Source organism: Callorhinus ursinus, unplaced genomic scaffold (genome assembly GCF_003265705.2).
Source record: "Callorhinus ursinus isolate GAN/ISIS: 27379988/994484 unplaced genomic scaffold, GSC_fseal_2.0 scaffold44, whole genome shotgun sequence".
Taxonomy (NCBI): Eukaryota; Metazoa; Chordata; class Mammalia; order Carnivora; family Otariidae; genus Callorhinus; species Callorhinus ursinus.
The window spans coordinates 2,595,403-2,622,697 of record NW_027397106.1 but is presented as its reverse complement, the minus strand read 5'-3'; the positions used below and the strand labels follow the sequence as shown (position 1 = coordinate 2,622,697).

At 48.7% G+C, this 27,295-nt stretch overlaps 1 protein-coding gene across 1 annotated transcript; it reads right to left on the bottom strand.

The window, feature by feature from the left end:
• Positions 1–2,021: 2,021 nt before the first annotated feature.
• LOC112832346 (keratin, type II cytoskeletal 73) lies at positions 2,022–11,826 on the bottom strand. The gene is made up of 9 exons (XM_025882984.1): positions 11,380–11,826; positions 9,635–9,849; positions 8,746–8,806; positions 8,046–8,141; positions 7,142–7,306; positions 4,492–4,617; positions 3,880–4,100; positions 2,862–2,896; positions 2,022–2,278 (listed from the first exon to the last, which is right to left on the bottom strand). The coding sequence occupies exons 1-9, from the start codon at positions 11,824–11,826 to the stop codon at positions 2,022–2,024; spliced, it is 1,623 nt and encodes a 540-aa protein (XP_025738769.1).
• Between the last annotated feature and the right edge of the window lie 15,469 nt (positions 11,827–27,295).

The following is a 27,295-nucleotide window of genomic DNA, read 5'->3' as shown; positions in this document are numbered from 1 at the left end:
TGATGGCTGCATAATATTCCATTGTGTATATATACCACATCTTCTTTATCCATTCATCTGTCGATGGACATCTTGGCTCTTTCCACAGTTTGGCTATTGTGGACATTGCTGCTATAAATATTGGGGTGCATGTACCCCTTCAGATCCCTACATTTATATCTTTGGGGTAAATACCCAGTAGTGCAATTGCTGGGTCATCAGGTAGCTCTATTTTCAACTTTCTGAGGAACCTCCATACTGTTTTCCCGAGTGGTTGCACCAGCTTGCATTCCCACCAACAGTGTAGGAGGGTTCCCCTTCCTCCATATCCCTGCCATCATCTGTCGTTTCCTGACTGTTAATTTTAGCCATTCTGACTGGTGTGAGGTGGTATCTCATTGAGGTTTTGATTTGGATTTCCCTGATGCCGGGCGATGTTGAGCAACTTTTCATGACTAAACACCTCTTTTAAGTGAACAGATTTAGTCAAGTTTTTGAAGCAAAGAGATTTGAGGACAAGATTCTGTTTCCACTGACATTTATTAAGTATGAACTTTGTGCCAGGAATTGTACAAGACGTGTTTGTGTCACCTCATTTTGGCCTAATGATAATCCACGGGTGATTAGTCTGCCTATTTATAGCTGAAGAAATGAGACGCGAACGTCTTGAGAGCTTTGCTTTGCTCTTGACCCCCAGTTGGTTGCAGAGCCTGAACCTGAGTTCAAAGCCATTGACTTGAACTCTAAGATGCCCTGGCTCCACAGTGACCCTGTTCAGAAGCACCTGTGAGTCCCAGCCTGAATGGGTGCTGGACTCTCCCTGGCTCTTTGCGTCCTGACTGCATCACCATGGCCTTGGCACCTGGTAGACATCTCTCAGCACGAGAGTGTTTTGGAGGCTGGGTGGTGTGTGTTGCAGAGACAGCCACACTTCAACACAACCCACGCTCATAGACATTCACTTCACCAAAGACCAAGGGGCCATGGCTTATTACTTTAAAGAGACGCTACTTTGGCCTTTTCCCAGAGAATAGGGACTAGCTGTAACTTGAGCCCCAGGCTTTCAGAGCTGGCTCTCTGCTGCCTCTGGACCAGTTTTAAATCCTGCCACAGACAAGTGTTGCCTCCCTCTCCCTGCCCATAATCTGCACGCTGTTAAAGACCGCCCGCTCATTGGAGCATTGGCCTGAGTAAAGCATGACTCAAAGGTGCATCTGCAGGAGATAGCAGTCAGAGATGAATCCCGAGTCTCAAAAAACCCAGTGGGATCCTGCGGTCCACGTAAGGATCTCTTGCCCTCAGATTAAAAGACACTTTGGGGCTCTGTGGAACACGCCGGACCTCGATGCCCCAGGCTCCAGGACATTGACCTCCACATACGGAAGAGATGTGCCCTGAGATGAGGATTCCCTTGGGAGAGAGGAGCAGCCTGGTCCTGCATGAGTTTTATAAAGTTTATTGGTGAGACGTGGGGAGCAGGGAGGGAAGGCCTAAACAAGGACAAGAACTCAGAGATTGAGGGCATAAATCCCTTCACGGGTGGGACCAATCCCCAGGGCTATTCCCAACTCTCTATACATGCAGGGGCTGCACAAGATATAAGCTATAACCTGGTGTTTCGCCTGAGTCGGGCTTGCTGTAACAGGAGACAGTCCTTGTGTGTCTGTCGGTGGACCTGTAATCTCATGAGCTCACGGAGTGTGTGGCCAAATGACGTAAGCCAGGGCATGGAGGGGGTCACGGCTGAGAGAAACCTTCCTCTGGGGGAAGAGTGCAGGCCAGGGCAAGGTCCGGGCCATCATTGTTGGCAATGCTTCAGGAAGGGGGTGCTGAGTTAGGGGTCTCTTAGTATGGAGGCAGAAGGATGGGCTAGAATCCTGATTCTAGATCCAGAAAGACTAAGGCAAGAGTGGAAGGAGGAAATGTCAGTGGCAAAGGAAAGCAAGAAGGAGACCAGGAGAAATGTGAGACAGGAGTTTCCTGGAGAAGGAGTCCGGAGGAAGAGCCGGGTGAGGTGGACGGCGGAGAAATGGACTTTCCCTTTATCTTGTGGTTTTCTTGGCAGTGGAGCTCAGAGCGGAGGCCTTCCCCTGGGGGTCCTTGAACTCACTTACACTCCCCAGCCTGGTTTTGGCCTCCCCGCGGGGACTGCAGTTCCCACTGCCAGTGACACAGCCCCCCGACAGCATGCCATAGCCCCCCGAGACAGAGCTGGGCCGGTAACTGTAGGTGCCAGCGCCGCTGAAACCAAAGCTGGCCCCGGCGCCTGTGGTCCCCGCCATGGTGCTGCTGATGACCGCTGTGGGGGATGCAGGGAGGAGTGATAAGTGTATGTCCCCGGACAGGGGTGACCCCAAGTCCCCTCCAGTCTCCCAGCTGCAACTAGCATAGATGTCTCCCTCTTAAGCAAACACTTCACATCAACTATGGACTCTAGTGACATATGCTCAATGCCTGAGCAGCTCAAGCCCTAGAGAAAATAGCCCAGATCCCACAGGATCTGGCCAACATTAGCACAGGTGCTGTGCCGCGGGTCTGGGTGCAGGTCTCCACTCTCAGTGCAGAGATGGACTCAGGAAGCTCACGGCCTCCGTCATGCAGGAAAGCCAGCGTCAGGGAGACAGAAGAGGGTGAACTGGGAATTTCATCCCAGCATAGGTGAGATTTCTGGGGAAGGGGCCCCTGTGAAATATCAGAATATGATGGGAAGTTGGCAGCAGGAACGCTACAGAGGAAGAGGTCTCAGAAGTAAGGCGATGGTGACCATAGTGATCTACCAGGCAGAGCCCAGGCTGTTCCATGGGGGCCTGGCGGTAGGCACCCACTTACTTCATATCCACTGATGGACTACAAATATACCCTCAGAGGTGTGAAATACTCACAGATGCTCACGGAGTTGGTGTATTCTCCAGACATCCTGTACGGAGAGAGAAGTGTAGGTGAATCTCCAGTGCGTGGAATCCGAGTTCCCCACACCACAGCTTGAAGTCAGCAGCCAGCCTAGCCCAGCCTCCACAAGCCCCTCCAGTCGGCCAGCCGGCCTCGGTGTACCTGCAGGCTCGGTACCACTCGCCCCCAAGGCTACTCTTCCCACTTCAGAGATGTGCCAACTTGCAAACCGGGGGCCCCCAACAACAGCACCCCCCAGGGTCCCTCCTCTGGGTTTCTCTTTATCCCATTTCTTCATTCCTGCGAGGTTAGTACCGGAATAAATACAAGTGTGGAAATATTAGCATCGGTTGCCATTAAGGAACTGTCTGATTTTAGGACCAGTAACTTCTCCCCTGTGAGTCTCAGTGATACAGGGGTGCCCAAGCAGATCAAGGTTTTTCACACACCAGTGCTTCATGTACACCTGTCTGATTGTTGCTATGAACATGTACAACTCACACTGTTATATATTTAGTACTTTTCATTGGCTATGTCTTTTATAACAAAAAATGCATTTTTCCTAAAAAGAAGTTTTATATCACCAGGGTAAATAGCCAACACTACCTGACCAAAAAAGAAAAAAAAAAAGCAGCAATAAAAATAAATATAATGAAAATAAAGCAATTTGAAAAATTTTGGCTAGATATTATTATCTGCCAGAGGCTCTGAACCTGGGATCTACTGTCTCTTTATTAATAGGGATATTTGCAAGGGTCCGGGCGATGTTAAAGACACAACAGCACCACACTGAGACTTTCTCCCTGTCGTAGTCTGGGAAGTCACAGGAGAACTGTAAAGGATATCGCTGTCTCACTAACTGACCAGATGCTGTTTAAAGCTATGTTTGTTCGTGACCTGAAAAGTATCTCCAGACTGTCCAGCAACCTCTCCCACACTCTGAAAAACTGAGTCAGAAGATTCCAAAAGTTCTTCCAGTTCTAACATTCTAAGAGCCTTCCCACCACTCACCTGCACTCCTCGCCCTCCAGCAGCTTGCGGTAGGTGGCGATCTCCACGTCTAGGGCCAGCTTCGTGCTCATGAGCTCCTGGTACTCGCGCAGCATCCGAGCCAGCTCGTCCTTGGCCTGGTGCAGGGCAGCCTCCAGCTCGTCCAGCTTGGCCCGGGCGTCCTTCAGGGCACAGTCGCCCCGCTGCTCGGCATCGGCGATGGCCGTCTCCAGGTTGGAGCACTGAGGGTCAGAAGGTAGCATTTTCCCCTGAGCTCTAGGGCCCTCTGGGCCTCCCTTCACCCCTCACCCCAATGAGCTCACTATGGTCGGACCCTCCTCTGTCTGGCCCCACTTCCTACAGCAAAGCCACATCCATGGTGAAGGAGTCCTGTCAACATGGGTCAGGGAGGCTTGTTATTCTCAGCTGCTTGGCTTTCTGAAAAGACCCTTCCAATTGTTCCAGACTTTAGATGGGAGGTGAGTGTGGGGGATGAGACCAGGGGGTCCAATTGAGAAAGTGGGTTCTGAGATGGAAAACCAAGAGTAAGAGAGGAGCCCAGGGGAGTTATGTGTGATAAGCAGTTCACTCTTCCCTTGGGAAATGAGCCAGGACCACCCAAGCCTCCCTTACCTGCTTCTTCACACTCTCAATCTCTGAGCGTAGCCTTTGGATAAGCCGAGTCAGTTCAGAGATCTCGTTCTTGGTGTGTTTGAGGTCATCTCCATGCCTGCCGGCCACTAGCTGGAGCTCCTGGAACTAGGGGAAGAGGGAGCAAAGCAGAGACCTTGACTCAGGGCCTGGCTGAGTTCAAATTGGCAGACTGTGCCTTTGTATTCAGAGTGTGACAGGTGGATGAGGGTCCCCAACCTCACCGGGCCTACCAACAGCCTCCCACTCAACCATCTGCTCACTGGATTTATTTGTTTGCCTTAAGCACAGTCATCTCACTGATGGTTAGATTTGGCCATAAGAACAGTTCAAAGCCTTCTACTCTCCTCGCTCCAACTTTATAATACTCAGCTCCGACTATGATGCTCCTCTACCCATAGCCCTTCAAAGTCAAGGTCAAAATCAAACTACGAGCATGGCATCAAGGTGCTTTGAGGTTTGGCATCCACCAGTCTCCCCAGACTCCTTTTTCACTGCCCCACCTTCATCTACTTGTCTCTACACCTGTGCCAAACAGTTCCATGTTCCCTAAATGTCCCTGTGCTCTCAAGTCTCTGAGTCTTTGCACCAACCGCTACCTCCCCCTGGCAAACCCTTCCCCACCCATTTCACCTTTTTCCTTAGCTAGTTCCAACTCAGCCAGGGCAGAATCACTTCCTCCAGGAGGCCTGCCTTGATCTCCCAGTTGGGTGTACTTCTATTTCCATAGCTCCTGGCACTCCAGTCCATAGATCTTACCACACTGTATTACAAGCTCACCTTTCTGTGTTTTCCCCATCAGACTTAGCATGACTGGATGGCAGGGACCTGTCTTCTCTGTGACTTCCTCTCCTTCATAGCTTAGCTGGGCTCCAGGCTACTGGAAGTCTTTCCCAGCATGAGGAACATTGTGTGTGTGTGTGTGTGTGTGTGTGTGTGTGTGTGTGTGTGTGTGATGGCAGGTTCTGCTATTCCCCAACACTGCTAGCCATGAATTTGAGATCATATGTTAGTTTCAGGATCACTCCTGCCTTTGATGCCATCCAGTGAATAGTCAAAGAGAATATTTTAGTTCTACCCCAGAATCTGGCTTAAGAGGAACTTGGAAAAGTGTGACATTCAGAACTCTGGTGGCTGTGCACTGCCTCTCTCTGTCCCTGGTGCAAGCTGTCATATCTGACCCTAACAAGGCCCTAGGTTCAAGATTCCTCTTAAAGGTGCCAGGTCCCCTGGAAGGCAGTGGATTCTCACTATGCTCCTGTGTTTTATCTTTGGTGCTAATCTTGGGACGATAAACACGGGGGGCGGGACTGGTAGTCTTTTTCTGCTCCTTTGCAAAGCTGTGTGTGCAGGATGGCTCTCCCTACACACTGACAGAGAAGGAGGCACTAACTTCCCCAGTTCTGACACCAAGCAGTTTCCTTTTGAGGCAAACAGGTGAGCATCCTTCTCCGTTCCACTCCCAGCCCACCCCAAATCCTCACTATTAAACACTTCTTACCAGAGTCATGTCCTGATCTTCTGTCTAAACACTGGAATTGGCAGTCAGTGATCTAAATTCAAATCCAGCTCCATCACTTACCAACTAAGTGATCTTGGCAAGTTACTAACACTCCCTGAGCCCTGGTTTCTTCATCTTTGAAAGGGGAATGGGATAATAATAAGACCTCATAATTCTGTTGTTAGAACTACACTAATGAAACTCTGGTCAATAAGTGCTTACCTCCAGATGGAGAAGTGCAGGTGTGGATAACCCCAAACAGCAAATGATCCAAAAACCATGTCTGTGCAGACCTGCCTAACTCTTCTGGAAGGAACCTGGGGTTAAGCACTGGCCACTGACAATCCAGAGTGGCTGGGCCACATGGCCGTCCCTGACACTGGCTTGCAGCAATCACGTGTAGGGCTGTGGGGACTAGAGACTTGGGTTTAAACTTTTATCAAGGAGCCCTGGCTTGTGTTGTTATCTGGGCCTTGAAAGCCTCCTTCCTCTCACCCCTGCTGGCCACATCTTTCTGTCCCTATGGTGGCAAGGAGGCAGAGGGAGGGACAAGATAAGTCCTCAAGTGTGTGACTCTCCACTGAGAAGGAACCCGATAAACAGCATGAAACAATTAGGAAGTTGCCATCTTGATCTGAGAAACCAAATTATCTAAAGAATCACTTCCCCACCCATGACCCATTAGAGGAGTTAAGATCTAAGGGACTCATACTCCCCCTTTATCCTTGCGGTTGGACTTGAATGAAAGGTAGGAATTACCTGATCTCAGATCACACTCAAGAGACCCCCTAATTTATTGCAATTAATGAGGGAGTTGAGATGCTAACCACCCCTGTTTCTCTCCCTCTCAGACTCAGTTCAAAACCCTCTGCCTCCAGGAAGTCAGCCCTGACCTGCCCCAGCTGGTCCCCTATCCTTTTTCTCCTCAGCATCCAGGACTCTGTCTATGCCACATTCATTTGCACTTGGCTGTAACTGTCCTTCCGTGGCTGCCCCAGTCTAAGTGGATCAGTCTAAGAGCTTTATCTTCTCCTCCTTTTGGGCTTTCCCCAGCACCCGGGACAGTTCCGTGTTCCCAGCAAATGTGTGGGACATGGTGGGCCATGGGCTCAGGGGAGGTGTGCAGCCCACCTTGGTCTGGTACAGCGCCTCGGCCTCGGCCTTGCTCTTCAGGGCGATATCCTCATACTGGGCACGGACCTCAGCAATGATGCTGTCCAGGTCTAGGTTCCGGTTGTTGTCCATGGATAGGATGACAGACGTGTCACTGATGTGGGACTGGATCTGAGCAATCTCCTACACGGGAAAAAAAGAAACATGAAATGCCTTTTGTGGGCAGAAGAAGATGCCAAGGTGATGGCCCTTTCCCAGCAGGAGATCCCTTAGGCCCTCCTAAATAGATGCAAGCTTCATTCCCCAAAGTCACCCACTGATGTTTCAATACCACATCTGAAAACTGTTGAATGAGTTTGAAGCAGCTCAGGAAGAAAACAGCCAAGCTGTCTGTCACTTGAGACAGGAGTAGAGGAAGTAGTAGTACTAGTGGGAAAACAGCCTGGATGCCACACAAGAGACCCTAAGGACACAGGAGCCCACATATGCTTAGCCACCGGGTTCCGGCTTGAAGCCAGATGGTCAGAGGCAGTAGAAAGGGTTGGAAGACTCCCTACTTCTGTCCCTGGAGATTCCTGCTCAAGACCCAGGGAGACACCCAAGTGGCAGGGAGAAGACAGGCAGAAATGAGAATATCCTTGGCTGAAGACCAGTGGGAACCCCATAAGGACCCATCCATGGCTTCCTGAAGGAAGTGAGACCAGGACATCTGGAGGCCAGGCTGGGACTGATGGCACACATCATTTGGACGCACCAGGATAGATGTCACCCTTTCCTTTGATCAACATGGCCCCCAGCATCCAAATGCTGGAGATCCCCTGGGCTCTTAAAGTTACTAAGGAATGAATAACCAACTACTCATTCATATGTCTGTCCTTCCAGAAGAGAGAGCTGGGGATAGGACTAGGGGATGGAGCCTTACCCCTTCATACAGGCATTTGAAGAACTTGATTTCTCCGTCCAGGGCATCCACCTTGGCCTGCAGTTCCACCTTGCTCATGTAAGCTGCATCCACATCCTAAAGGAATCCAGACACCCCCTGACATCGCCATTCTTCAAGCTCAGACAGGGGCTCTCCCAGGAACTGGCATCCGAGCACCAACGCTCGTGAGCTGCCCCCAGGGAATGGAGTCAAGACCCAGAGAGCAGGAACATGACTTCCACCCAAGACTTGCTGTGAGCCTCTGGAACTCCTCTGCACCCCATCCAAAATGGAATCTTGTTCCTGCCTCTATTTCTCAAAGAGAGGGCTTAGGAGGGAGTGCTATCTCCCACACGGGGGTCATTCAGCAGTCGGAGCCCAGGACAGCCACATAGCTTTGTCAGAGACGGGCAGAGTTGGAAGGTAAACCTGCAGCCCCTCTCAAAGCATGTCCTGTTTCCCAAGCCAAAGCGGACACAACATGGGCTCCTGCCACTCACACCAAATATACAAAGTGGACAAGGTGATATATTCTAGGTAAACATCAAGGTGTCCCAAGATGTCCCAAGCAGTACATCCCTCCATCTTCCTTGGGCACTTCAGCTCTGGGTCAGTCTACAAGAAGCACAGACCTCAGTCTCCTCTCTGCCCTCCACGCTCCAGCGTCTGGGTGACTGAGGGATATTCACCCCCTCCTCACCTTCTTGAGCACCACAAATTCATTCTCGGCAGTTGTGCGCTTGTTAATTTCCTCCTCATACCTGCAGGGGAAGCGTTGCAGTGAGCAAGGGGTGTGTGTGTGTGTGTGTGTGTGTGCAGGCTCATCATGAAAGCAGAAAAAGAGGTGCCCACACTATGTCTCATATAGCAGGTATTATTCTATATCTTTGCAGATCTGTCCAACTCACAAGGACTACTTAGCCAGTGCTATAGACAGGGTTTGCAAGCAACTCCCTCCCAGGCCAAGGGACCAGATGATTTGGGGTCTGGATTTCCCCAATACCTGGAGAGTAAGTAGGTTCTTCCTCCTCCCGTTAAGTATCCAAATCACAGGAACATGCTGCTTCCCCTTTTAGCCCTGATCCTTGTGTCACTCCAGCTGCCTGACACCCCTGTTAATAACTTCACCCCATCTCGAAGCATGAGTCTTAAGGAAGTCAGAACTATCCCCTGGGACAGGAAGAGGGGGCATGGCCCAAATGTCCACGACCTGAGGGAGATGAGAGAAACTCCAACTCCCTGCCCTGATGGGTTGAGGCAGGGGGACGGTGGTTCCTTAGAACTTGGGGACCCACTGAGCAAGCTTAGGAGCTGGGAGGCTCTCTCCAGTGGGGAGCAGGAGGGAGCACGCCAAGGAGGTGGCCACTTGCCAGGACAGCCCTGTCACTGCCTGAGAGGCTGACTCTCCACTGTCCGGACTGCCTGGCCACCCAGAGAGGGCCCTCATCTTGCCCGGCTTGGGGAACTCGGGATGGGCCACTCTCACCCGAGCTCAGTGCCCCTGAGGCCAGAGACAAGTGTCCCATGGCCTGCCGGGAAAGCCCAGCGCTGGCAGGCCAGTCAGCCTATAGGTGTGGGGTCCCGCTCACCTCCTCTTGTAGTCCTCCACCACGTCCCGCATGCTCCTCAGCTCCGAGTCCAGCCGCACCCTGTCCCCGGACAGCGTCTCCAGCTGCTTCCGCAGGTTGCTGATGTAGCCCTCGAGGATGGGCTCCAGGTTGTTCTTGCAGTTGTTCAGGTCCAGCTGCTGCAGCAGCTCCCACTTGGTCTCCAGCACCTGGTTCTGCTGCTCCAGGAACCGCACCTGGGACCCAAATCAATAGAGAGACTGTGTGGTTTCCTTTCCTGGACAGTGGCAGTGTGGTCCTGTGCTACATTAGCTTAAAGGGTAAGCCTCAGCCCTTGGGAAATGTCCCTCACAGCCTTGCCCCACCCAGGGCCCTTTGTCTGACTGAGGTTCTCTTTCTGGAGGCAGCCCCAAAGATCGGGCAGGGCCTCATCATCTTCATTTCCCACTAGCCAGGCCTGTCTCCTCTGTACCTGTCTAAATCTGCCTGAACCAGTATCCACGGGCAGCACGGGCCACCTCTTTAAGGCAAGTCCTTAGACACGTAAGCTGGCCTGCGCTGGCCTTCACACTCTTGGGCGCCCCTGCTCGGGGCCTGGTGGCCTGGCCTATGCTCTGCCTCCTCTCTGTCTCCTCCATCATGTCAGCTCTCAGCCCCACCAGAGGCAAGCACTCAGCGGACTGGGGGTCTTGGGCCTTCCTCTGTTGCATTCATGTCCAATTCTCTGATCTCAGAGCATTTCTCCAGGGGAAGAACCAGCAGTCTCAAGTTGCAGCCTGCAAATACCATACCATTCCCTTGCTCAAAGTGCTCTGGTGGCTCCCCATCACCAGCGGGATCGAATCCAAATTCCTCCTGTGCTCTTCGAAATGTGCCCATCCCTTCCTTCCCCTCCTCTACCACTCACCTGACTCTCTCGCAAAGCCAAGTTCTCCCCATTCTCTGGACAAGTCTACCATGATACATGGGATGACTCCCTCTCCCTAGGCTTCCTTTCCCCACCTCCATCCAGTGAACTCCTATTCATGTGCTGCCACCCTACTCACTGTCACCCCAGTGAGCTTCCCCTGCTCCCCTGTGTTCAGGAAGTTTCTATTTCCCAAGGCCCTGCTACCCTTTTTTTCCTTGGGGTTCTCAAACTCAAGTGGGTATCAGCATCACCTGGGGGCTCCTGGGTCTCACTGTCAGAGCTTACAATTCAGTATGAGGTGGGGCCTGAGAATGTGCATTTCTACAAGTGCCCAGGTGATCCTAATGCTGCTGGTTCAGGGAGCTCTTTTGAGGACCACAGCTCTAGTGCATCGCTGATCCCCATCTGCCTCACCTTATACATTGGGTGTATTATAGGCTATGAGTTTGTCTTTCAACCAGAATCTGAGCTGGTCTGGGTCCCATGAGAGGAGAAACTGGGTCTCCATGGCTTTATAGATATCCCAGGCTGCCATGGAGCTCTCCTTTGTCCGGCTTCCTAGTTTCATAAACCGTTACTCTCCTACTTCTCAACTTTGAGGCCACTTCCCCGACCTCCTGGAAACCTTCCCAAACCAAACTCCCTGGCTCCTCCTGCCCCTCTGACCCCCCACACCCCCAACCCCTCAGCACTGATTTCAGGTTTGTCCAGTTCTTCCCTGCTCTGTCCTCACTGCGTCTGCATCCTGGGGAGTGAGTGTCCTGCCTTCCTCTGGTTCAGACAGGGAGCCCCCTGAGGGCAGTGAAGGTAGAGGAAGGAAAAGGCTCTATGCTTGGCTTGCTCCAAAAAGTCCCACCTTGTCAATGAAGGAGGCAAATTTATTGTTCAGCGCCTTGATCTGCTCCCGCTCCTGGGTGCGCACTTTCTGGATCTCCGGGTCCAGCTCCACGTTGAGGGGGGCCAGGAGGTTCTTGTTGATGGTGACCTGGTGGATGCCCCCTGGAGGGCACACAGACGGACACACGGGCCCCAGGGCCACACTGCCAAACATGCTGCCAGCAAAGCCACTGGCCCGGCCTCGACCAAACCCATAGCCCCCTGCCCGCCCGCTGCCACTGGCCATGTTGAGGGAGATGCTCCGGGTTCCCCCCAGGCTGTAGAGACTCCGGCTTCCAAAGCCACCACTGAACCCTTTGCCCCCTGCCCGGTAGGAGGACGAGCTGCCCCCTGAGAACACTGCTGAGCAGCCGCTGAAGCCCCCCTTGGTGGCAGCTCCCGACTTGTAGGTGAATTGGCGGCTCATGCTGGAAAGGCCAGAGAGATGGAATAAGATGCTAACCCTTGGCTGAGATGCAATTCACCAGCCTACAATCTCAGGCTCCCCCTTTATAGGGCTCAGGAGGGAGCCACTGCCCTAATTTGTGGGTTTAGTTTGCCCAGGAGCAAGAAATCATTTTCTCCCAGCAAAATCAGAGACACGAGGTAAATAACTTGAAAACTCCCAAAGTGCTGGGCTTGCAAGGCTTGCTCATGTAATTTGAGTCTTATCTAATTAACATGGGATAATTAGCCTGACCAAATTATCCCTAGAAAGATCTTGGCGGAGAGGTTTGTCACAGCCTCAATTGCCCTTCCTCAGGGAGGGGGGAGGCTGGATTGCAGGGGTGCAGAGGAAGACCTTTAATTGACAGTCTCATCTGTGAGAGATCTCAGGACTCTACCAGCATCAGATCAGGGACCTTGGCTGAACTGCTTTTATGTGGTTAGGGAAAGACTCTGTGGCCTGGCTTCCCAGGGCTGCTAGAGACAGGAATCCAGGGCCTCTGTTGTGCCCTTCCAGGCAGATCTTCTGCTCCCCTATGCAGCCAGGCTGCCCTGCACACACCAACTTCTTTGTTCCTGTACTCTCGCACCCCACCTCACCCTTGACCTTGAAATAATGGCATTGCCACCATTCATGGTAGCTGACACTAGTACAGCACTTTACAGCATTAAAAGATCTCCTTGCACACTGAAGCTCGCTTCATCCACTCAGTCAGCCTGGGGAGGAGTATGCTAATCCACATTTCACAAATGAGAAAACAGGCTCAGATAGCTGAGGATAGCAAACATTTCATGAGCCCCTTTTTTGTTTGAATCCCAGAGGATGCAAACACCTAACAAAACGAAGGCCTCAGCTTTGAGGTTCTCTGGGCTGGTCTTCTGACCCCACATACATAGCTATGAAGGCCGTATTTGTCCATCTGTCTGCCCATCTGTCCACTGACCTACCCATTCATTCATCTTAATAGTCTTCTGCTAAAGGCGGACTCTCCCAGGAAGTGTGCTAGGCTCTGAGGTCATAAATTAATAAGATAGAAGCCTAGCTCACAATTCTAGGAGGGAGGACAGACACTTGTATTTCATTAGAGCCTTATCAACACCAAAGTATGTGACCCAAGCACTTCACAGTTCCCAAATCCCAAATATATACACAGTATATAATAGCCTTCACAAAAATGCAATTTTTTCACCAGAGTGCTTGAATGAAATTTGCCAATCCCACTTTTCTATTTATGTCCAGAGATTATAGCCCTGTTCTGTATTAGGTATTATAATACACCAGTATTATGCCTCTACTGTAAAACCAAGCAATTGCCGAATTCAACCTCCCCTGTTCTTTTTATACAAACAGCTATTTTCTAGTTAAGAATAATCATTTTCTTAGATGGTCTCAATTTCACCACCAGCAATAGCATTTGGCAATCTTTTCCATTTTTTTTTTCACTGGGCACAAAGGTTTTAGCCCTTTGCAATGTCTTCATAAGGCATGATGAATGAAGACCCACAACACTGTGTTGTGATGAGGATGCAGAGTGTTCCAGCCAGAATCACTCCCTAATTGACTCCTTTCAGCACACCAGTGTCAGGGTAGACATGATTCAGACCCATGTCTCAGCAAAACTACAGACTGCTGTCACAGGCCTTGAGATCACTCCCTAGGGGCTGACAGCCAGTGGTCACACTGTGAATGCTGACTCTGCAGTGCGGTTGTATGAGTGCTAATGCACAGCCAGCCCTCATTCAGCATGGCCTTCACTACCCTTCTCCCACCCTGGCCCTTCTTCCTTGTGAACTTGCCATAATGGGCACCCCAGGGAAACGTCTCTGGTCACATCTCAATCCAACTCTCCTCTTTGGCCAGCCTCCTCAAAGTGTACCTATTTTTTGCTCTAACTCAGTGTTTCCACATGTGTTTCAGGTGTGTGCCAATCTTTCCCAACAGCCAGAAAGGCTCCTAAGGACAAGACCCACACCCTATCCTCCCTCTTCACTGCCCAGAACCACAGGAGGGAGGGACTCTCAGGAAATCATGGAGGGACAAAAGATTCTTTGATGTCCCTTGACATCATTCCCTCGAAGGACAAGATCCTTAGTATCTGTCTTTAAAAATTCCCCTAAGTGGGCCACTTATATTTCACATCCTGCCACTGCTATTGCCAGGGGAAACTCAATGCCAGCTGAAACCTTATCTGATCTTCACCCAGTTGCTAAGTCAGCCCCATTTCCCACAGAGGGTCAGTGCTGCCATTAGCCTTTGCTCAGGCCTCTAGGCAAGCATCTCTGATGGGTTCAGCACACAGGAGGCAGAAAACCAACCTCCCATCACCCCCAAAGACAATAAAATCATGTTGTAAAAGAATATTTAGTACTTGTCATCCAGGAAGATGGAGGAGACATATTTTCCCCTTCTTCTGACGCTGCTTTAGCAGAAGAAATAGCGTGAACACTATTCTACTTACTGCAACTAAGAACCCACGTATTATATATAAAGCAAATAGAAGAAGACTCTGAAAGGTGGAGAGAAAAAGTCAAATTGCCTAGGGATCTTTGAAGACAAGGAACAACATGGTGGTGAGTTCCTTGGGTTTCCTATTTGTTTCATATATCCCAGACTTGGAACAGAAGAAAGCAATAGCCTGGAAGGGTACAGATTTTTCAGAAGCCCTACAGAAGTCTAAACTTTCTAGCCAAATATCCAGGAATGGGGAAGCCTAGAAAGACAGAAAACGTATAGACAGTAACCACTCTAGCCAAACATTACAAAAAACATTGAGGTCCCATCCCCACCTACTCCAGCAAAAGATGAGCAGGAGGCCTAGACCCACCAGACTATAATGAGGCACCCTGGGTGATGCCAGGGAAGGCCAAGGCAGAAGCTGGGACTTTCATCCCCACCAGGCAATTGTCTCAGATCCATCAAACACCAGTGGACCACATGGGGAGCTCTGACTTCCACCCCCACCTGGCAGTAATAGGGTGTCACCCAATCCTTTGCCCTGTTGGGGCAATGTCCGAAGAAGAAAGCTAAAACAGAAGACTTAATAAGACCCAGGTCTTACAACATAATACCAAAAATGTCAAGATTTTGATCAAAAATCACTTGTCACATCAAGAACAAGGAATATCTCAAACTGAATGAAAAAAGACAACCAACAGACACCAACACTAAGGTGACAAAGATGTTAGAATTACCTGATGAATATTTTTTAAAGACTTTATGTATTTATTTGAGACAGAGAGTGAGTGAGAGCAAGAAAGAGAGAGAGAGCACAAGCAGGGGAAGGAGGGTGGGGGGCAAAAGGGAGAGGAAGAAGAAGGGAGAAGCTCCCGACTGAGCAGGGAGTCTGACATAGGGCTCGATCCCAGGACTCTGGGATCATGACCTGAGACAAAGGCAGATGCTTAACTGACTGAGCCACCCAGGGACCCCGTTATGAATATTTTGAAGCAGCCATGATAAAAATGCTTCAGTAATAAGAATATGCAAAGCAGATGGAAAAATAGAAATCTCAACAAAGAAATAAAATATCAAGAACCAAGTGGAAGTTTTAGAGTTGATAAATACAATAATCAAAGTAAAAAAACTCGAAGGATGAGGTTAACAGCAGAATACAGGGGCCAGAGAAAAGACTCTGAACTATAAGATAGAACAACAGAAATTACCCAGCCTGAACAACAGAGAGAAAAATGGAAAGAAAGAAAGAAAGAAAGAAAGAAAGAAAGAAAGAAAGAAAGAAAGAAAGAAAGAAAGAAAGAAAGAAAGAAAGAAAGGAAGGAAGGAAGGAAGGAAGGAAGGAAGGAAGGAAGGAAGGAAGGGAGGGAGGGAGGGAGGGAGGGAGGGAGGGAGGGAGGGAGGAAGGAAGGGAGAGAAAAGAAAAAAGAAAAGGAAAGGAAAAGAAAGGAAAGCAAGGGAAGGAGGGAGGGAGGGAGGGAAGGAGGGAAGGAAGGAAGGACCTGAGCATCAGGGACCTGTGGAACTATAACAAAAAATCTTATATTCATGTTATTGGAGTTTCATGAGAGAAGAAAGAGGACTGGCTGAAAAAGCACTCAAAGAACTAAGAACTGAAAATTCCCCAAAGGACATAAATCTAAAGATTCAAGAAGCCGACAAATCCAAACAGAATAAACCCCAAAAAATCCACACCAAGATATAGCCCAGTCAGAATTCTGAAAACTAAGAATAAATTAAAATTGTGAAAACAGCAAAAGAGAAACAATACCCTACCTATAAAGGAAAGGATTTCAAAGGGCAGCCAAAGCCTCATCAGAAACCATGGAAGTTAGAAGGGACTGGCACAGTATTTTTCAAGTGTTTGAAAGCAAAAACTGTCAACATGGTTTCCTATACCCAGCAAAAAGATCCTTCAGCAATGAAGGGGAAACCCTAACACTCTTAGATGAATGAAAACTATTGGAAGGATTTGTTGCCAGCAGACCTACCTTAAAAGAATGGTGAGAAGTTCTCTAAACCAAAAGGACATGATAAAAGAAGAAATCTTGAAACATTGGGAAGAAGGAAAGAACATGGTAATAAAAAAAATATGGGTAAATATAATAGACTTTCCCTCTCCTCCTGAATTTTCTAAATGATGTTTAATTGTTGAAGCAAAAATTATAACACTGGGGTGATTCTAAATGTATGTAGGGGAAATATTTAAGAAATTATATCATGAAGGAGGGGTAAAGGGATGTAGAGAGTTAGGGTTTCTTCACCTGCACTGGTCAAACGGTGACAACAGTAAACCGTTGTGAGTTGTGTATGGGTCATACCCACAGCAACCACTAAAAATGCTATACAAAGATACTATACATATATCAAAATGGGCTCTTAAAAATGTTCAAGCAACCACAGGAAGGCAGGAAAACAAAGAGAAATGAGAAACAGAGAACAAATAGAAACAAAAAAAATAAAATGACAGACTTAAGGCTTAACATATTAATAATTACATTAAATATAGTCTAAATACATCCATTAAAAGGCAGAGATTGTCAGAGCTTATTAAAAAACATTAGCCAACTATATGCTATCTACAAAAAATAAAACCTCACCTCAAATATAATAATATATGCAAGTTAAAAGTAAAAGGTTAGAGAAAGATAATATCATGCAAATACTAATCAAAAGAAAATAGGACTCGCTATATTAACATCAGATAAAGTAGCCTTCAGAGAAAAATATATGTATATATATGAAACAGAGAGAGACATTATATAATGTAAAAGGGTCAATCCACCAAGAAGACATAACAATGCTAATGTGTATATGCCACATTATCTCCCTCTTTCTTGCTCTCACTCACGCTCTGTCTCAAATAAATATATAAAATCTTTAAAAAATATTCATCAGACAATTCTAACATCTTTGTCACCTTAGGAAGCCCTGCAAAATACGTGAAACAAAAGTTGATAGAATCAAAAGAAGAAATAGACAAATCCACAATTAAAGTTAGCGACTTCAATATTCCTCCCTCAATAATTGATAGAACCACTAGAGAAAAAAATCATCAAAGTTGTAAAAGATCTCACTGACACTCTCACCCAACAGGATCTAACTGGCATTTATAAAATACCCAACAAAAGCCAAATAAATATTCTTTTCATGTTAATGTGCTCAGAACAGTACCCGACACAAATTAAGTGCTGGGTAAATGTTGCAAGATCAACAGACACTTTTTACAGAAACTGAGACACAGAGAGCTTAAGTTACCTGGACAAGACCACACAGCGGGAAACTGGGAATGGAAGTCAAGCAGCCTGCTGTAGAGCCCATGCTCTTAACTACTACTGCCTTAAATCCTTTTAAAACAACTCACCCTGCAATTCTTATTTAAAAGCTTTGGGGTAGGGCCTGAGTTTATAGTTTCTTAAACTTCCTCACCATTTTTTTCTTCAGAGACCGACCCCACTCTCGGGGGCTCCGCCTTTTAAGGGCATAGTCAGGAGCATGATATGATTTCAACTCACATTCCGTTGTCCAGAATTTTGTTTGAGCCACAGTTATTTGTAAAGAAGCCTTGAAAATGTTGCCCATAGGTGGGTGGCCGTGTGCTCATAGGTAATTTCTACTTCTGTAGGAGAAGAGGAGAAAAGATATCGGAGGACAACTGGCAGGCTCAGGCCACACTCTGTCTGCTAGATAAACACTCTTGCCCCTGCATCACTTTACTGTTAAACACATTGGGATGGAGTCCAAATCGCTTGAGGTAATGAAACAGCAGGACCCAGTTTCCTGGGACCAAGTGTGTTCTCAGAACATGGGATGCTCCGTTTTAAAAAGCAGGAATGTCCTGGAAAAACAACAAATTAGTCACTCTACCCAGAGGTCCTCATCAACCTCTCCCTGCCACACCTCTCCCTCAGCTGCACCAGACTGCACTTCTGGGAAAGAGCCTGAAGAGCCAAGCTCTTGTCAAGCTCTTTTTCAGTCCTTCAACAAATTTTTATTGATGACGTACCGTGTGCCAAGCACTGCTCCCATCACCAGGAGATAGAACTTCTAACCCTCTCCCCTGGCTAACTCCTCCTCAACGTTTAGGTTTTAGGGTTCAGTTTGAGGGCTCTTCCTCAAGGAAATTTTCCCCCTCCTGCTAGTCCGGCCCCTTGCCCCAGTAGGCACGTCCCCTAGATAGCACTTATATACTGTCCTCTGTGCATTCTCTTGCCTTGTAGATATAGGTCTTGGCCATCTTTTTGTATTAGTGTCAAGGACAGAATCTAGCACATAGTAGGTGCTAAATAAATGATTGTCAGATGAATGAACGCCTCTCTAGAAACCCAGGGCTTGCTCAGATGAGAAGCTATGCCCATCCTCTCCCTGGCTGGCCATGGTCTCTCCTTTCGGCACCCCCAACAGCAGTCAAGACAGGGACCTGATGAGACCGTACTCCCAATCTCACACTGCTGGACTCCATGGGGTGCTACACTGGGAACTACTTTCTGAGGAAAGCAGGAGACAAAACAGTGGAGTTGCCCTTGTGACCTGAGCCCCCAGGCTGCTGCTTCCCACTTCACACCTGCTGGCCATTACCTGATAATAATTCTTGTAACGAGAATGATAAGACTATTATCCCTTAATTAGGCAGTAATGACACCAGCTTGGCTGCCAAGCAAGGTTGGAGGACCTGCAGTTAATTATCTTAAAAACGGAAGCTTCTTCAATAAGGAGGGGAAAGAAGGGTCATTTTTGCCCACCTTCCAAAGTGAAGTAGAAATAACATGCCCTTCAGTCCGCACAGGTAGGTGGGTGTGGGGAAGAGAGAGGGTGAGCATGCATGTGTGTATGCGTGCGTTGCAGGGTGGTGATTGGGGAAGAGCAACACTCAGGGCCCATCTGAGTAGTGCATATTTTTGAAAGTTCCCAAATGAATGAGTTTTTGATGAAGTTTATTGGAAAATATGGTGGGGGCGGGGGGGTGGGGGGACAAAGAATAGGAAGGTAGAAGGAGGCAGCTCTTCAAAAGGAAAAATAGATTACAAGATCTTCTCCTTAGATAGTAGGGCCCAGGGCTCGCACGCCCTTCTAGCCTAGCAGGTCACACTGGGTATGTATTTTAAACTGGACTCTACCTGGAGTATGGTCCTAAGACATATTTGCTTCTGTTATATTTTTATACCCATCCCTGGGCAAGAGGAAACACATGAACTCAGCTGCTGTCACATTTATCTCCAGGTGATAATGCGCACAGGCTTTCTCAGGGAAAGGGGTGGGTCTGGGCTGGCATGCCCACACCCTCCAGGTCCCCATAGATCTTCCTCTCCACTCCTCCCTTTGGTAAGTACCCAGGGTCTGTGAATCTATAGGAGGCAGAGTGTCCTAATGTCCCAGAATGGGGCTTTAGAAAATCATCAAATCAAAACAAATCCTTGATAAACCTAGGTTGCAGATTATCAGTATAATGACCGACACCCATTAAGGTGGATAACTGAGAACTGGTAGTGATAGTAGAAGAGGGGGTATGTGTATGCCTGTACTTCAGGACTGAGATGAAAGAAGAGATTTTTGTACCACAGAAGGGGACAACGTGGACTAAGCACTATGGGGATGCCGGGTAAGATAGGCAAGGAGACTGATGGCCCCGTAGACCCACTGAGATTGCATGTAAGGGGTTTCCTATGGGCCCCCACCTTCGGATGTATGGGAAAAAAAGAATTTGTTTTTACCCAGAAGCCTGCCTCCAAATTGCAAAAAAACGAAAAAATTAAAATGTGGGGTACCACCAGAGCAGGTATGTACACTGTGAAATACTCGGGTTGATGGACACCATGAGATCAGGGCCAGATTTTATTTTGCCTCCGGGAGGGAAATCTTCAGGTTTCTGTGCCCTCAACTGGAGCCCTGGTTAATCATTGAACTAGACTCATTTTCCACACCAAAACCTGTATCTCCAGAATCCCCAACTGGAGGTCTGGACACTCTGGAGCTCCCACTGCCCCCTGAACACCCTGAAACCCTGGGCACAGCCCCAGATGCTACACCAGATCCTCTGAAGATATTGCCTCCCCTTGCAGAGACTCTGCCCCATGAGCTGAGGCCAGATGCAACCACATCAGGAGCGGAGACTGTGCTTGACACCATGGCCGCGGGAGACAGAGAGGAAGGCTTCAGGATAGCTCTGGGCATCCCTACACAGCTTCTACACCCCTGAACACCCATCTCTCACACAGCATTGAGGGGCTTCTTCCTGAAGTGTTCCAGAAAGGAACAATGGCCACCAAAGCCAGTGCTCCTGTCCCACCTCCTTCTGGGCCTTCTCTCCACACCAGACTCAGGGGTTCCTAACAGCAGGATCTCTGCTTCCTCCACCTGGAGACAAGCATGAGATCCTTGATGCAAAAGAAAATTTGACCTCCTCTACTCAAATCCCCTCCTGGTCTTGTGGCCCATGAGATAAGAAGCAACCAGTGCAAGACTACACAGCCAGTGCCCACAGAGTAAGGTCATGGCTGCAGGGCCCCAGCCTCTTAGCTGAGAGATCCTCCCTCCTTATCTCAGGAAAGGTCAGGGTGACCCCTGACTCACCAGCAAAGGAGAACTCTTCATTACTCACAGTAGCTCACATTGTCAGTGACTTCTCCAGACAGCCTGTTGGCATGAAAACAATCAGAATAATCAGTAAATCCTCTGACAGGGGCTCAGAGGAGGACAATTTCCAGAAGGAAGGATACCCTAGGTGTGATCCATAAAATGTGTAATTTAGTCTCACTCTGGAAAATACCTGGGTTCCTGAACTTCATCTGTTCCCACCTGGAGTCACAAGGGCAGCTATCCTCAGTTTCCCCTGCCCACAGTCTTGACTCTCGGTAGGCTCATTGCCATTATTCCTGGACTCCCACAACTGACACTCTCTCCTCAGCCCCCTCCTCCCAAGAGTCTTTCTCTACCCTTTCCCCAGCTACGGCTCAGGCCAGCCACACCTAGACTGAACAAAGCTAAGGAAAACTCTTTCTCCTCTGTCTTTCTCAATGACAGGGAAATCTCCCCACTTTGTCCTTTGGTCCAGAAGTTCAGAGGGGAAGTTTGGAGGAGTTAGGGACTCCAGCATATAGGGCCAGGACCTGCACTATTCATGTGCACTCTGGACAAAGGCCCTGACCAGACACCTCCTTTCCCACCACTGACAAAGCTCAGGTGATGTTTCAGGAATAAGTGAGTTAATTAACTGTCCATGATACAGATGGGAAGGTTGACACAGGGTCACTACTGATGGACATTCACACATTCTCTGCCCCCTGGGTCACCTACCTGTTCTCATCACCCTCCAGCAGCTTGTGGTAGGTGGTGATCTCCATATCCAAGACCAGCTCGGCTCCCAGCAGCTCCCAGTAGTCACACAGCAGCCAGGCCATGTCCTCCTTGGCCTGCTGCAGGGTGGCCTCCACCTCAGCCAGCTTATCCTGGACATCTTTGAGGCTCACCTAACCCTTCTGCTCTGCCTCCAGGATGGTGCCTTGCAGGGGGCAGTGCTCTGCCAAAAGCCGTCAGCAGACAGTAAGTGGGGCATGGAAGACCATATACCAACCCCCTTGCTGTGCTTTTCTTTTGCCCACCTTCATAATTTATTATGGAAGATGTACAAATATAGAAAAATAAAGAAATAAAATAATCTTTCTTAACTCCACCCCCTCAAAAGCTTCCACTGCCAAGTTGGTGCCCTACCTGTTTCTTGAGATTGGTGATTTCCACTTAAAGTCTCTGGAAGGCTGGGTTCAGCTCACTGACCTCCATCTTAATCACTTTAAGGTCATCACTCTTTCTTCATGCAGTGGCCTGGAGCCCCTGGCACTAGAATCAAGAAAAGGCAGGAGGGAAAAGTGGCACAGAGAGAGCCAAACCCAGAACAACTCACCCCAGACCTCTAAGCTTCACTCAACCAGGACCCATGTGCCCTGCACAGTCTAGCCATTGTGGCTGAAACCAACCCATAGAGGAGACACATCCCTATCTGCTGGGAAAGCAGGGTCTGGCTTAGAAAAGAAAACATTCCTACCCAGCCTAGGTATGCAACTACCAAAGATCACAGAACCAAATCTTGGGCAGGAATGCACCTTTGGTCTATCCTTCCCAGCCAGACCCTGACAGGAGAGATAGCCAATAGGCAACCCACAGTAGGAAGAAGGCAGCAACTATTTCATGTGTGGACCTGGAATCATTATTCCTGTTAAGGAACTGCCCAACCATATTCCACTCAGGTGGGTACTGGGAAGATCAGACTCCCTGAAGATGTGCTCCCACAGATGTGCGGGAGGGAAGGCAGTGGGAGTAGGTGCTGGTAGAAGGAAGCCAGCCTGGGTGAGACACTGGCTACCATGATGCATGGATTGAAGAGCTGGCTGTGCAGGTTTGTAAGTTACTGTGGTGTCTCTAAATGCATCTGGGTCTGCAGAGTTGGGTCAGCTCCCCCAACATAGGAATGGCAAGACCCACTTCCAGTGGTGGCTGAGCCAGAGACTTTCACAGGTTGCTTCCTCACTAATCTCCAGGACAGGACATATGAGGTCAGATGGCCCTACCAACCATAAGCCAAAGGAGCAGATCAATCTCTGTTGGCAGGAGTGGGGATCCTATATGCCCTCTGGGCATAACCCCAGCACAAGACGTTTCTCCAGGTGGGCCCCTTAGTCTGGTACAGGGCCTCAGCCTCAGCTTTGCTCCTCTGGGCAATCTCCTCATACTGGGCCTTGACCTCAAAGAGGATGCGGTCCAGATGCCAGTTGTTGTCCTTGGAAAGTACCATGTTGGTGTCATTGACTGGCTGCTGCATCTGGGCTAGCTCCTGCACAGCAGAACAGGGATCAGTCTTCTAGAAATGCTCAGCACCCACATTTAGGGGTTCCCAGAGCCACCTCACCAGCAGCCATGCAGAAGCTTGGGGGCAGCCCAGGGAAACTTCTCTCTTTCTCAGTTCTCCAACCATCCCAGGGACTCCCAGGGAGCTTAGACCCCAAACTTACAGCAGCAGAGAAGACTTAGAGGAACTCAGTTTCCTGCTGCAGAGTGTCCACTTGGGCATCGAGGTCCACCCTGACCAAGTAGGCACTGTCCACATCCTGAAACAAAGGAGGCAGTGGGCCCAGTGGCCTCAAGATGCCAGGGGGAGAGTGACATCGATAGGGCGGGCACTGGGGGAGACTAACAGAGTGGGGACAATACCAGGTGAATTTGGTATCTTTAAGAAGTTGAAAACAGGACTTTTGAGACAGAAATCAGAGTAGCCTTCATTCTTACCACTTCTCACAGTCTTGCCCACAACCCAGTGCTAACTTGGCAGTTAGCTGGGGCTGGGGACGCTTCACAGTGGAGGAAACTGAGCCCAGTGCAGAGCAGGCTGGAGAGAGCACGAGAACTGAGCCCTGGGGGACAAAGCCAGCTGCCTCCCCCCTTGTTCAGCACCACGTAGTCACTCTCAGCCTTTGTCCTACTCTTGACCTGTACTTTGTAGCTGGTGGCAGTTTGTGGATAAGGAGACTGTTACGTCTCGACACATTCCCTTTTCTCTGCTGTCCTACACTCTGAACGTACATCCACAAGCAGATTCACAAGAAGAAAATAAACAGAAAAAGACCCCACAAGTTCCTGGAGAGGCCAGTTCTATGCCCTAGCATTACGCTCACACCAGACTTGGGAGCCACACATATTTTGGCCCAGCACCAACTGTCCCACCTTCCCCCGCCACTCACTTCTTCTCATATTCCCCCATGGCATCCTGGGTGATCTTCAGCTCTGCTGCCTGCCTCATCTTCTCTGCTGTGAACTTGTCCATCTGCCTCCCGAGGTTGCCGACATAGCCCTCAAAGTTGGGGTCCAGGCTAGTGGTGTGGGATCTGACACCCAGCTGCAGCAGCTCCCGCCTGGTTTCCAGCACCTGGTTCTGCTGCTCCAGGAACCACACCGCGTACTAGTAAGTCCAGGGGCCTAGGCCCAGGGGACAACCACAGTGGGCTTGAGCCTGGGGAGAGTGACAAGTGACTCCAGTTTCGTGTTAATTCCCAACATGCTGTGGATAGAGGTTAGTTAGCCCTATTATTTGAAGAGATTTTAAGCATGTTTATACAGAGGTCCAGGTTTCCTAATGTAAGATAGGGTCTGGGCCTTTGAATGTTTACCAAGTTCCCTCCTTGATTATTACTTCCATCAAAGTTTGAGAACTATTGGCCTGCATCATTTGGGAAGAGGTCAGAAAGAGACCTATCAATGAGCCAGCAAAAAACTCACTCTTGGGAATATTCTTTTACCAAATAGCCAGTTACCTGATGTGGACAAAAATATTCCCTTTTCCCTACTTCTCTGTTTTCATGACATTGCAAGTGACAACGACAGTAAGTACAAAAGAGAAGAATTAACTGACAATCAGTACCTGGAATGTGTTGAGCACCTTTTTGGTAAAGCTCATGAGACACTGTCCTCCTATAGTGAACCTCCTCCCCTACTCATCCCTCAACTCCTGCTCCCACCTTTTGGCCCAGCAACCCTTGTCAGGCCATGAAGGAAAAGTATAGTTCAGTTTAATTTTTTTTTCCCAAGCTGGAGCTTCAACCAAGCAGGGGCCCATACAATCTCCCACATTTTTTTCAGTCTTATAGAGATATAATTGAGATATAATAAATGGTAACATATTGATAGTATACAACATAATGATTTGATTTATGTATATATTGTGAATGGGCTCCCACAGTTGAGTTAATGAACACATCCATCACATCACAAAGTTATCTTTTGTGTGTGTGTGTGTGTGTGTATGTGTGTGAGAGAGAGAAAGATAGAGACTTAAGTTCCACTCTCTTAGCACATTTCAATTACACAATACAGTGTTATCAACTACAGTCATCAGGAAAGAAAATACTTCCTTTTTAAAAAAGATTTTATTTGTCTACTTGAGAGAGAGAGCAAGCACGAGTGGGAGGAGGGGCAGAGGGAGAGGGAAGTAGGGCTCAATCCAGGACTCAGGGATCATGACATGAGCCAAAGGCAGATGCCTAACTGCCTGAGCCACCCAGGCGCCCCAAGAACATAGCTCCTTAGTACACCATCTATAGTGCTAAGATGGCCCTAAATCCAGAGCTCTGGGCACATTCACCAATTCTACTTTACTTCTTACTGGCTTCTCCTTATTTTTTTCCCAGCTCCAGGTCTATGCAATAGTGCTGACCCATATAGTTGCCCCTCCCTAAGAAAGAGCACCTTGAGAAGGGTGGGGTTGGGCAAAACTACAGCATTCCTCCCAGACAACCCTGAGCGTCCCATTGGCACAAACTCAAGATGCAACCTTCCTGCACGCCTCATCTTCCCCAGGGCTACTCAGAGTAAACCTCAATCCAAGATTGCTGTTTGGTATAGCTAGCATAAGAAGTCTGGCCTCCTTTTGGTGCTAAGACTGGATAAGATCTGAAGGTCAGGATTTCTCCAGGCTATGAATATAGTTCACCACTCTCAACCTGGCCAACAGAATTTAAAAACCACCCGGTCAAATCATTTGCTTTGGCCCCATGCTCCTTTTTCCAGAGCGCATCAGCTAGACAACGTCTGGTTTTTGTGGTCTCCACTCATTGGCTTTGAGAGTGGAAATGCTGGGCTGCTGGAGAGAAAATCCAAGACTCAGAATCACGTGGCAACTTATGGGGAAGAAACCATTTGCCAAAGTCAATGTGTCCACTTACAAGATACCTATTGGCCATTTTGACTTATTTAAGAATGAACCTGTCAGCCTGTTTTGATTTACTATACATGCAGAATAGATTGCCTTTATTTAAGGGTGAGAACATGAGGCCATAGTTTGACGCAGTGGTGACAGGTAGCTGAGGGTCAGATCCAATCTCCTAGGGAGGCTTGGAGAACAGGAAGAATAGAGTGGGTACCTTCCACCAGGGCCAATTTTAAAAGACAGGGACTGGGCTAGTTGACCTCAGATAATCTAGACCTATACTATCCAATATGGTAACCACTAGCCTATTTCCATCATGGAAGAAAGACCTGGAAGAAGACTCACCTTGTCAGTGAAGAAAGTGTAATTGTCATTGAGTTCCTTGATCTGCTGTCGCTCCAGCTGCTTCACCTCCTGGACCTCAGGGTTGATCCTCACATCCAGTGGCTCCAGAAAGCTTTGATTCATTACAACTTCTTAGGTGCCCCCAAGGCAGACTGCTGGACATACAAACCCCAGCCCCCCAAAACCACCACAAAGGCCAAAGCTCACCCTACTGAGGCTGCCCACCCCAAAACACCCACCCCCATAGCTCCCAGACTGCTGCCTTGGCCCAGACCCCCAGCTCTACTGATGGAGAAGCTCCTGCTCCCACCAAAACTAACAAGACTCCCACTACTGTAACCTCCTGGCCTGGTGTGGCTTTGGCAGCAACCATCACTCTTGCAGACCAACAGTTAGTTTTCTGCCCCTCTCTGGCCCCCTCCTGGCAAGATGGCCAAGCCACTCCAAAGCTCCTGTTCTGACACCTCAAGGCATAGATCTGCCTGCTCATGGTGACTCAAGGAGCATGAGTGATACTGAAGAGGTGGAAAGAGGCTGTCTCAATGTTCCTCTGCCAGGATGCAGAAGGATCCCCTCATAGCTCCTGGAGTTGGCAGCTGGCCAAGGATAAGTTCTTGGGTTTGGCTCCCTTGAAGCTGAAAGTGACAAGAAAAAAAACACTACCATCTACTTGGGAACAGTATGTCAAATAATCATCACTTAGTTAGCAAGGTCTTCTTCTTCTTATTTATCTATCAACTCTCTGCTGACCTAGGCAATACAAAGTGTGTGTGATTATATCCCAAAAGCTCTCAGATAAGGCATTTTCTGAAACCACTGGTATTTCAACCTTATTAGTTTCTATCAGAGCGGTATTGAAATTCCAGGTACATCTTCTAGAGCCTTTAGACAGTGACACTGTTGAATTAGAGAGTGATCTGGAAAGAATGGTGACTCAGTGAGACCTACTCAATGGAGCCTTCT